The sequence below is a fragment of the Maniola jurtina genome, chromosome 17, assembly GCF_905333055.1.
Source record: "Maniola jurtina chromosome 17, ilManJurt1.1, whole genome shotgun sequence".
Classification (NCBI taxonomy): domain Eukaryota; kingdom Metazoa; phylum Arthropoda; class Insecta; order Lepidoptera; family Nymphalidae; genus Maniola; species Maniola jurtina.
The window spans coordinates 9,823,917-9,836,359 of NC_060045.1; the positions used below are offsets into that span (position 1 = coordinate 9,823,917).

The following is a 12,443-nucleotide window of genomic DNA, read 5'->3' on the forward strand; positions in this document are numbered from 1 at the left end:
TCTTAGGGCCAGCGCCCAACGTGGACAAGAAACAGTTCTGGATGTGCTTTTGCTGTCCATCAAAATAGATCTCTTAGGCTGAGATCTATAGAGCGCACTTTGACTTTGCTCAGACTTAAGACACTAAAAACGAGACAGCGCTATACCGCTGGCATAGGTCTGTCTCGTTTTAATTGGAACTTAAGTCTAAGTAAAGTCAAAATGCGCTCTATTAGATTTCAATCTTAGGCTGAGATCTATAGAGCGCACTTTGACTTTGCTCAGACTTAAGACACTGTAAAAACGAGACAGCGCTATACCGCTGGCATAAGTCTGTCTCGTTTTAACTGGAGTGCACTTTGACTTAACTCTAGCTTAACACACTGTTACAATGAGACAGCGTTATCTTCTTTCTAGGCTGGTTTCCGCACTTAAACGTTTCCGTCTGTTGTGCGTGCGTTGCCCCTCCCCGCCGAAGTGCGACAGCGTTATATCACTGATATAAATCTATCTCTTTTTAACTGAAACTTAAGTCTGAGCAAACTCAAAGTACACTCTAAATATCTCAAACCTTAGAACTGCATCATAACACTTGCATCTTCATAGTATGATGACTAAGTATTAGTACAAGGACTACTCCGACAGTCTTAAGTTGTGCTGACCATTATGCAGACCAACTTCTGTAACATGGTGTGGTCACTCTGCCATTGATTGATTGTCAATCGACCAATTGAAGTGTCATGATGCCATTTTCATATGAAATGTATCTTCTCTCATGACCACACTAACACAGTGGACAATATTACCCTTGTCTTGTCTCTTTTTATGCAGTCATTGAATTTTTTGGGAATTACTAAATTATGACAGATAATTAAGCTGGCAGCAAACCAAAGACCTAGGAATATAATTGTATATAAATTGTTTTACACAATTTGACATTGTACTGTACTTAATTTAATGCTTTTAATTTTATTACATGCCTGTAGAGTTATGTTATCTCAAATCCATTTTATACCACCAGCTTAATGTCTGTTGTTGTAATGAAACAAAATATAAAGATTTATTTTAATTATATTTTTTAACAAACTTTTTGAATAAAAACGGTTCTAATAATGTTCCTTTTGAGTTTTATTATATCCCCTGTATGTTAGCTGTAATAAAAACTAAAAGTTAGTTATCTCTAAGGCATGGTCTATTATTGCATACAATACCTACTTGATGAAAAAAATGCTGTACAGTGGACCCCCGGTAATCCGACAAACGTTTTACAGGGCAGTGTCGGACTATCGAATTTGTCGGATTATAGAGCACTGCCTAAGACCCCCTATAGTCCGGCGTTTTTTATTAAAGAGTACCTTGTCATCCGACAAATTAAAGATCCAACGATAATATTCTATTATATGTCAAAAGTAAACCACATCACATCACACTAATATCATAAAGGGTAAAGTTTGTGTGTATGTGTCCTTCACGCAAAAACTACTGAACAGATTGGGTTGAAAATTAAGAATGGAGATAGATTATCCCCTGGATTAGCCCATAGGCTACTTTTTATCCCGGAAAATTAAAGTGTTCCCACGGGATTTTTAAAAAACCTACATCCGCGCTAGCGAAGTCGTGGGCATCAGCTAGTTCAATAATAAAATAAACTTGTCGGATTACAGGGGGTGCCGGATTTGACAGGGGCCGGATTACCGGGGGTCCACTGTATTTATAACAAACCATCTTACTTATGAATTTGCAAAATGCTAAAATGCACTTACATAAAATTAACAATTGTGGGAATGATGGAGAAAAATAAAACAAAAGCAAATTATGTATAAGTTTTATGAACACACATACTAAGCGAAAAATGCTTTAAAGTTTGTACATCAAAATGATTAAGTCATTACAATTAAAATTAGAAACTAAAAGTAACTAACAACTAAAACTTAAAGAAGCTTTTAATACTACTCAGGATTGTCTTACTTTTATCTTGTGAATTTTCTTTCTGATTTTTGTCAGGTAGTTCAAAATCTTGTGAGTTTCTTTTTAACTCGTTCAGATTTTTATCAGCTAGTTTAACATCCTGTAATTTTTCTTTAAATTCATTTTCATTGTTATCAGATAGTTTGATGTCTTGTGAGTTGTTTTTCAAGTCATTCAGATTTTTATCTGATATTTTAACATCCTGTAAGTTCTCTTTTAACTCATCTTTACTTTTACCAGGTGTTTTAACATCCTGTGAGTTTTCTTTAGACTCATTCTGACTTATGAAAGATATTTTCTTTTCACCCGTGCTCTGATGTTCTTCTGACACTGTGTTGTAACTCGGAATAATAGGTTTATTTTCAGTGACTGGTTTGGAAGATTCTGTTTGATTATTATTGACACTATATATTGTTTCTTTAACAGTACTATGTACACTCATATTATTAGCCTTATTTCTAAGACTTGTTTCTGTATAAATTGTGTCAGTTATTTCATCAGAGCACCCGAGTTCCTATTGTGACTTTTTCTGGGATTTTGGTGGTTTCTGTTGCAACTTCTTTTCCCGGACTAAGTCTGAACGGCCAATTGACACCATTTTTATCTCCCAGGCTTCCAAGTCTTTTCTGAGGGCAAAATAATATAACTTCATATTTTACATTACAAAAAAATAGAAAAGGGGTACTTAAATATAACAGAAACGCCCTCCTTTCCAAAAAATATATATTCTCACAAATTAGTCGATACTAGAATTAATTTCTTAAACTGGACCCTTTCAAGTAAAGACTTTTATATAAACCTGTGAGAATGATACTGCCATTGTCACAAATAAAATACCATCAGCCTACGTTGTCATATGAGTTTACAAATTGCGAAAAACCAAATTAAATTTGAATTTCGCGGGCAGGCCCGTCACTTCCACCTTAATAATTACAATAATACAGCTGTATTCTATATTCCCTTCACTCACTCTCGTAGCCCCAAGGATGGCAATCCAGTACAACCAGAGAAACTATGCATAGGACTGACAGATTTACGTACTCTCCGAGGCATAACGATGTAACAATCACTAGTCACTACCCATGATATTATAAAATTTTGTGAATGTGTTTGTTTATTGTTCTTCAATCACAGCTCACAGCACAACAAATTGGCATGATTTTTGGGCATAGATGTTATTTAAAGACCTGGGGAGTGACAGGCAACTTTAAAGAAACAGGAAAATTAAAGAGTTTGCATGGGATTTTAAAAAGCTTGATCCACAGTTAATTAAGTTGCATGCATCATATAGTTTAATATACTTAATGAAAACAATTTTCACTTTTGTTTAGATTACCTTTGAAATTTGACTATAAAATATAACATTGATTACAGAACCATTATCCAAAATCGTAATATCTACTTACTTGTACTTAATCATAAGATCTTGAGCCTGTTTTTCATATTTGACCCGTTCAGACTCTGGCAATTTTAACCAGTCTCTTTTCACAATTTCTTGGTATTCTTTGATTGATTTTCCTTTAAATGAATCATTTCTTGATTGGGCAAACAGAAAATATGAAGACATTGGTCTCTTTGGTCTACCCAGTTCTTTATATTCCTGTAAAAAAAAAAATATACAATTTTATTTATTTTACAAAATATCACCTAAGTGATGTATTTAGTGATGTGCCCATAGTGTCAATGTTTACCATTGTTTTTTATTTATCATACACAATATACAAAAATGCTGGAAAGAATCCTAGTATAAGCCTGCTCAACAGTTAGCAATATCTATATAATATTAATCATATTAACTGTGGGCCAAGTTATTCTCCAGAAGATCCCTTAAATAACCTATAAGTGCTCATTTTCTGAATTGTATATTTATGTGCTATGTCTTGGTTTAACCCCATCTAACCATTAAAGTTTGATCTTAATATATTAAAGAATATAATAGCAACCTCATGATATAAATTATTCTCTCTCTTTGACTCTTTTGTTCTTCTGACTTGTTTGTTGTTTACTTACAGCTTTCAACTTCCGTTTCTCTTTGGCAGCATTCATCTCTTCTTTGACACGTTTAATATCTTCTTTCTGTTCGTCAGTCAATGATGAGGTGTACATTTCTTTTATCTTTTTGTAGTCCTCCATGTCTTTTTCATATTCTTTAACCATTTGTGACTTTGTCTAAGGAATGAATACATATAATTAACATAACATCTTTTGGTTCTATTCTGTTCTGTCAGCATTGGAAAACCTTGCAATTTGGAACCTGGAGGTAAGTTTTACTTGGCTAATATTCTTTCAGTACACTGTATAATATACATTGTTGTTGTTATAAGTACGGACTAAATAGCTTCTAGTAGTACATAGCTGCTTCACCAAGATAATACAATATTGAAGACATACAGAGTAGATAGATTATTTTGCATTTTCTATGCTAATGCATTCCACACTAGACTTCATTATTGATTTCTAACTGGCTTTAGTGCTCCCTAACACAAGCTTATCTTGCATAAAAAAGGTTTCAATTGACTCATTGCTAACATTACAACTAATTATAGACATAATATGGTCAAAGCTACAGGTTGGTTAACATACCTCACTATCTAATTGTTGCCAATGCTTAGAGCTCCAAGCTATCGCTTCCTTGGAGCTGATTCCAGGGTTCTTAGCCAGTAGAGCTGGTCTCATCTGTGTCATAAACTTAAAAAAGGGTGTCAAGGGCCTTTTCGGCTTTTCTATTCCGAGTTTTTCTTCTGCAGATTTTCTTGTGTAAGTGCATATTTGTATTGGACTTAGCCAATTTGTTCTGTAATTAATTAGGTTAAATTATGATTAAATTTATTTTAAACAGTGCTAAGTATGTTTCTTATAAGATAGATATAACTGAAATTATTAAAGCTGTTTATATTTATAGGATAAATAAACATACACTGGCGTCATAACCTCAAACTTACCTGCCTAATAAAACGTTTTTATAACTTCCTGTTAAGCAGCTGCTCAGCCGAAAAATGTTATTTAGTGGTGACATTTTTCGATCAAGAATCTGTTCGTAACTAATTTATTTTCATGAAAACTGGAAATTAAAATCTACCGCGGCGTCCAATTCGTCCATTCGTTACTTGTCAGATGCTTGTCAGTCGTATAAAAATGTCAATGTCAAATTGAGTTGACATTTTGACAATGACATTGCACAGATAAAGAAAATTGAACTCGGAATGGCGCGGTAGAAAAATGGTAGTTAGGGACTTTGTCTGTGTTGGTGTTAGCTGGCGGGCGTGCTCTGCCTTTTTGAAGTGTTTTTTTTTTTTTTGTTAAAACTGACTGGAAAGCGCTCTAAGGGGGTGCCGACTGCCGTGCGTATGTCGGCGATCGCCGGCACAGACGGGGTCCATACTTGTATAGTTTAACTAACTTGTTACAAATAACTACAAACTTGACATTGGCTAATCTTTGTAAAGCCAGACGAGAGAGAAAAAAAAAATGGTAGACGTAGAAAACGATCGAAGTTTTTGAACAGTAGGTCATAGATTATCTACTATATTGTATAGGTTGTAGGTACCTACCAAAAAATAGATCTCTCTCTCCTATGCATCGTATTCCTAATTAGGGACGGTCGTGACCTCTTTCCATTAATCACAGGAGTTTTTCTTGGGATAATAATGCGGCGAGTTGTCAAATCCTTCCACCTTACCTAACCTAACGTGCTCTCAGAGACATAGAGAAAACGAAAAGAACAAATCCTTCCTTCAAAACGGTCACCCGTCCAGTTACCGACTTGGATCAACGTTGCTTAACAATCGCAATCGATTGAATATGTTGCTACTCAAAATAGGCCATAATCCCCTACAGTTCCTATTATTCCTCTACCTACAGTTCCTATTATTGTTCGATCATCATCGCGCCGTCAATGCTGTTCACAATACAGAATGCGTTTGTGTTGCGTTGTAGAGCTTCAACAATAGTTCGACGGTTCAGAACGAATTAAAATCCAAAGGATACCTAGTTACTAGGTTTCCCTACTAAAAGGTCTTCCCTATAAATCAATGCGATAGTTAGGTACCTAACTAGTTGAGTCGGAAAGGGTCTATAGAATCTTGGTCGTATGAGGTTCCATACGCGGTATGGAAGTTGGTAGGGTAGATACTAGATATTATATGAATAAAATAAAAGATCATTCTTATATTAGTAGTAACTATTAATATTTAATTATTGTTATTTACAAGTAAATTACAACCGAATACCTAACTACATATTATTTACAATTAATTTAAGTATATTATTTACAATTAATTATTATCAAAGCATTCTTGTAGTTGTTAATTTTATCTATTTTACGTAGGTAGGTATATACACAATCTAGTTTATTACTTAATAAAAATCTTAAACATACTAACATCAAAGGTTATTTTATGATTTATTTTAATCAGTGCGTTAAAAGTTACAAAACATGAAAAGTAGGTAGGTCATACATACAATTAATGAAATAAATAATTAATAATATTTTATAGCTAGTTATGAAACAGGAAATTATACTCTTTCGAATAATACCTACCTATTTATACGTATAGTCTTTAAAAAGGTTCTTATCAAAGAAAAGGTTGAACTCTCCTTCAGCGGTTTAGAGTTCAGACACCTATTTAGCCTCTATGGGCTTGTTCTTCTAATACGCGGGAAAATTTTTGTCTATGCCTTGTAAATTTTCCCGCGTAAGAATAGTGACATTGCAAAATCTTAAAAGTATTTTCAAAAGTTAACAACTATATTTCTATAACGGCGAGGTCAAAATGTATTTGGCGAAATACATAGGTAGGTATTTATTACCCATAAAGATCATTTTGTACTAATTTTGTATGTAATTAGACGCTTTCGAACGCTCGATTTATTGTTTTTACTGACTTTATTGTCGAGTAAATAGTCAACGAGAAGCAGTAACTAATCAACATTCAACATGGATAGCAATAGGTAACACATGAATATTGTACCTACCTACCTTATCTACACATTTTATTATCATATTCATTTCTGTGTTTTAGTTTCAGATACCTTTAGCATCTGTTTTTGGACTATGGCCTTAACCCTTTTCATTTCGAGAGGAGACCTATGGATGGGTTGAAATGATGATGATGAGTATCTGTTTTTTATAATAGGTAGTCCTATGTATTTTGCCACAACTTTTTTAACATTGCCTGTATTGGCTTTCTTTAATGATTAACACGGTAAAATATTTACACATTTGTAATTCAAATTCTTCATAATGGCACTCGTATCGTCTGCAGTCTAATAAAATATGTTCTAATGACGTCAGACTTAAACTGGCAATAATAAATGCATAACAGATGTGCATCTGTATATAAACAGTCTTATATCAGGAACCACTTCATATGACGCGGTCATAGAATAGTTTCGCCAGCAGAATAATGGTAATGCCTAGGTTTCCTGTAGGACTGTTGCTGTGGAGGTCTGTACGTGGCATATTTTTGTGGATGTCTCGTCAACGTATGCGGGTGAGTAGCATAACAATGTAGCGTCAAAGGCGCGGGCGGTGGACCGGATGGACATTTCGATAAGGCTGGTTTTCTCGGCCCACTTATCCTTCTCCACAATGCCTTTAATCTTGGAGTAGCAATCCACACAGCGACCATAACTCCTAGTATTTGTGATGCGAATATTCTGAATAGAAACACCCAGAAGGCAGGTCGTGGTTGGGTGGACGGTTCTGTGGAAGGTACGGGTGCAGACAACCAGTTTTCTCTAAGGATGTATTCATACACCCACGTTGCAAGTATGCACGCGGATGGCACGGCGTATAACGCGGCAAATGCACCGAGCCTTAACAAACTCTGGTCAGGATGAGCTTGGGGAGCAGAATTCAGAAGCGTTGCTGGAGCTGGGATCGGCAGAGGTTTCCGAAGCACTGCACGGAGACCGGATGCAAGGAAGACGCTGCCCAGTAGCAAGCAAATCGCTTCGGGCACGATGACCAACGCTAGCAAGGATTTACTAGATTGGTTGCCCACGAAGCAAGTTCCTGTAAACAAAGAGAAATAATTTTAATAATATTAAACCAATAATTTTGTGAGCACGAAGGTGAAGGATGTACAAAATCACCGAATAGATAAGTCTATTCAGTGTCCAAAAATAGAATACCTAATCCTAAAAATAATACAGTAGATTTGAAAAAATACACCTAGGAGATACGACAGCGATATTAAAAAATCTTTATGCCCAAAAACGGCGAGTGTTTAGCGGATACGGATTCTTTCTCCAGAGCAGAATAACATTCCGATTTACCAATAAAGCGGTTCTCAAAGCGAACACCTACACAAACAGACTGCGGGGAAAAAAATACTCCATGAATAAGGCAGTGGTTAAAAAGGACCGATTTAAAATTGAAATATGAGCGTGCGAAGAGGAAAGGTGTTGTATTTAACGGCTCGAATAATGGTCGCGCATTTCTTTCGGTCGCTATAATGGAAGTGGAAATAATAATAAAAGAAAAAACGGGTTAAGTGCGAATCCGGCTCGTGCAGTTAAGGTTCTGTACTCTAGACCAATTTATTAAGCAACTTTGGACTGGGTTGAAATTGGATGGCTGATCTGTAACTACAGATTTTGTTATGCCCTTAGAAATTATTCTAAGGTTACGCCCAATTCATATGAATGAGAGATTAAATCTTTGTCTATCAATTTTGCTGAATTTAATTTAAGTTAATTTTCGAGAAAAATCTCTGTAACAGACGAAAATGTAGTACTTAGTAGAGGCCCAAAGTTATGACTTCGGCTTCGGATGAACAAAGTTATCAATTTAATGAATACGAGGAACTTTAACTATCTGAAGGTCTGAACTATAGTTGACGAAATCCGTTTGGTCATCCTTGGTCCTATTCTTACTCTCTATTCTACTCTTACTCGTCTACTTATTTGCTCTGGGGCACAGAACCCCAATAAAAGAACAATAGTAAGGGCATGATTGAAACTGCAATATGCCTGAGAATCGGACCGTGTGGCACTTCACTCGAATCCCGCTTCAAAAGGGTTAAAAATAAAATGTGAGGATTACAACTCTAACTTATTAAGTTGGAGGATCAACCGACAGAAGTCCTAAATTCTAAGTCGTTTTATCTGTCGGTTTTAAATTGAATATTAATCAGGGTTTGATGCCAGAGAATTATAAACATGACTATAATATTTCCGCTTATGCTTCCAACAGAATTGATGAAATTATGGCTTTTCAGTTCGCCATGGCCTCAAAGTGTTGAGCTACCTATTGATGAGGTTTCAGTGAGGTTATTTCGTCCAGGGCGAACCCAATGGTCGACGTCGTTCGTTTGAGATGATGGAGCCTAGCAATATAGGCTGAAGGTGGCCACCGGGGCCTGGTTTTAGTTCTAATAATCTATAAAACCCGATGTCTTTCACCAAAGGTCGCCTGGTAGAGCTCGCCTCTTGAGCAATAAGGCCGCCTTTGCATACAATTGTTTTTTATTTAGTTTTTAGTTTCTTTGTTTTGTCTTGGTTATTTCCTGTTTTGAGTGCAATGAAGTTTTCTATCATCTATCTATCTTTTCCAGGAACGTTTGTAGTTACTTGATACGTAATTACCCGTTTCAGACATACTTAAGAACGGTTTATTTGGTGAGAAACAGTTTTAATTAGAACCTGTTTAGAATTGGTAGGTTAGGTATAGGTAGATACTTACTCAACGTAGTTGGCATACTTAATAAATTGTGCAATCTAAGAACACTTAATAAATTCTTTGTGCTTATTATTATCAAAGAAAGACCGTCGGCTTAGAAATATGTACTAACACGCGTTTATGTAACCGCTTTGTTTTCGAAAATCGTGGAAGCCTAAAGTTGGTCGCAGTTATCTAAAGTCGGTTCTTTTATAAATATTAACGTTTTGCGGCATTAATTCTAAGTTTTTAGAACATTTATCAAAGCGGTGTTCTTCAAATGGTCGTACTATCCTATCCGTTAAAAAAAGGATTTAATAATCATGGGCTTATGTGATAAGAGGTTTCGTTTGATAATGTCAGTAGCATAACATATCGCTGAAGATTGTATTGTATAGCATGGAGAATTCGTTCCCTACATCTTTATCCTTATGAATACATGTGATTTGTATTTTCATTTTAAATTAATAAGTATAGGTACCTACTATTACAATTTTTGTTTTATTTTATTGTCATATTTACAGAAACGGTAGTAGGTACTTAATAATATCATTATTGGTCCTTCGATCCGGAGTTTCCTCCTCCTTCCTTTGACTTACTTTTAACTATTTAACTTGTTTACAGTGAAAGTTGAATATATAATTTTTCATTTCAACTTTTCAGTAAGTATTCACTACTTCCAATCAAATCAAAAGTAGATAGCTCAGCATCTAAATTTAATTGGCTTTCTTTGTGCGAGTCTGGCTCGCACTTGACCGATTTTTTACCAATAGCTAATCAATACATTTAGTTCAACTTTTGTAGCAAACATGCCTTCATTCGCTCGTTGCATATGAATCTTCGCAATACCTCGAATCACACGTATCTTCGCCATCTCATTCAGGACATCGGAACACATGTTAGCACTATACAAGTATAATGGAGCGGTAGTTCCACAAAACATTCATTATTTCAATACTGTACCATGAATGCGTGCTCCCGCGCACTCGCACGAGATTTGATCTCTTTGAAAATGCCGCGGATCAAATAATCAAAGGACTTACAAAACCAAGAATCGTTATGATTCGATTTCGATAATGGGTATACCGATATGGACGTGTATTAGAATAGTATTGATTCGGTATGCCGAAATAATGGGATTCATTCATACTTTTTGTATAGAATAGAATACCTAGGTAAATGTACAGGAACCATATAGTTAGCTCAATGTAAGTAGGTAGGTATAGAACTATAGAGACCGTCCGTTCGTCGTCCGTCTGTCAGTCAGTGGGTTGTATCTCGTGAACCGAAATAGGTAGAGAGTTGAAATTTTTGCAGAATGTATATTTCTATTGACGCTATAGTTCCAAATAATTAAAAAATTAATCAAAATTTACTGCTTTGTCTACGAAAAGTAAAAATAAATTAAGTGTTATTTCTTGTACAATAGTACGGAATCCTTCATGTGCTAGTTTGACTCGCACTTGACCCCGACCAGACCGATTTGAGTGCTAAAAAATACAATTAGAAATTACCTGTAAGCTCATCAGCATCAACATCCCTCGTGACAAGCACGGCCGCCGCCAGCGCAGCAGGGACGCCCCAAGCCGCGAGTTGCAGTAAGGAAGAGTGGCGGTCGTTCCTTGCGCCGGCGCTGGTGGTCGGTGGACGCAGCACACTGGCGCGCCATGCTCCTGTCACTACCACCCACCTGGAATAAGGATAAATTATGATTATTACTAGCTGTTCCCCGTGTGGATTTTTTTTGCTTGACTGCAATCTCTCCTGGTGGTAAGTGATGATGCAGTCTAAGATGGAAGCGGGCTAATCTTGATTAAGGTTATTAAAAATCCCGTGGGAACTCTTTTGGATTTTCCGGGATAAAAAGCAGTCTGTATCCTTTTCCAGGATTTTAATAATACCCATCCAAAAAGTCCTGTCGATCCCTTGCTCCATTGCGATGTGATTGAAGGACAAACCAACAAACAAACACATTTTCCCATATTTATAATATTAGCAGTGATATTCATTTTCTTCCAGCGATTTGAGTAAAGTCAAGTCGGAAACAGCGGTTATAGCGGAAACAGTGGTGCAGGCGGCTTTGGTACCTACCATTGTGTGATTAATGGAAAGGGATCACGACATTCAGCAATGAGAAATACGACGATGATATACATATTTCAAAAAAATCTCCACATTCAGAGCTCAAAATAATGGTAGAATTATTTTATAACCATTCTCTACTTGCAAGTACGTACCTACTCGTAATATGAATATTTGGTCGCATTTTCATCGGTTTTATCGCCTATTTTATGACTCTTAACTATTTTAAGTTTCAAAATAAATGTTTAGCAGCAACGAAGTATTTAAAGGGCGTATGAATTCAAGTCAGGATTAATTAAGCAGTTGATACGAACAAAAAAACCAGCTGTTGAAGCAGGTGGGCGAGCTACAGTGTTTAAGAAAATTATCCGACCATATGAGGAAAGTTGATAATAATTTTTTAAACAATCTAGCATTTTAATGAAATGTTTGGCGATTAATTAAAATAGCTAACAAGGCAACACTAATGACAAGTTTTGAAGTGTTGCCTTGTGTTGCAGAAGTATAGGGACAGGTTTGAATAATAGACACTTTCCAATTTCACTTCACTGTATTTTTGCGAATAGTTTTCGCTTACAATTATTATTTCTCAATACCCGTCTTTATTCGATCCCTTCGCTATTTCTATCAGTTTTGCAGATATATTTTTTAAGGTAGGTAGGTACTTGTTTTCGGGAAGCTATTTGACAAATTACCACAGAGGTAAACCAAGGTGATGTAATAGACAATTAACGTAACAATTATATCAGCT

At 35.8% G+C, this 12,443-nt stretch overlaps 2 protein-coding genes across 2 annotated transcripts in view; both read right to left on the minus strand.

Moving 5' to 3' along the window:
• Window positions 1-1,790: 1,790 nt before the first annotated feature.
• On the minus strand, window positions 1,791-5,076 carry LOC123873891 (transcription factor A, mitochondrial). The gene is made up of 5 exons (XM_045918989.1): window positions 4,890-5,076; window positions 4,531-4,741; window positions 3,958-4,116; window positions 3,354-3,547; window positions 1,791-2,573 (listed from the first exon to the last, which is right to left on the minus strand). The coding sequence occupies exons 1-5, from the start codon at window positions 4,961-4,963 to the stop codon at window positions 2,462-2,464; spliced, it is 750 nt and encodes a 249-aa protein (XP_045774945.1). The 5' UTR covers window positions 4,964-5,076; the 3' UTR covers window positions 1,791-2,461.
• Window positions 5,077-6,420: 1,344 nt separating this feature from the next.
• Window positions 6,421-12,443, minus strand: part of LOC123873885 (frizzled-4) — a 55,243-nt gene continuing 49,220 nt past the window's right edge. Inside the window, exons 2-3 of the mRNA XM_045918981.1 lie at window positions 11,125-11,300; window positions 6,421-7,963 (exon numbers count right to left, since the gene is read on the minus strand). Coding sequence (XP_045774937.1) covers window positions 7,326-7,963; window positions 11,125-11,300 — 814 coding nt within the window. The 3' untranslated portion in view covers window positions 6,421-7,325. The remainder of the gene's footprint in view (window positions 7,964-11,124; window positions 11,301-12,443) is intronic.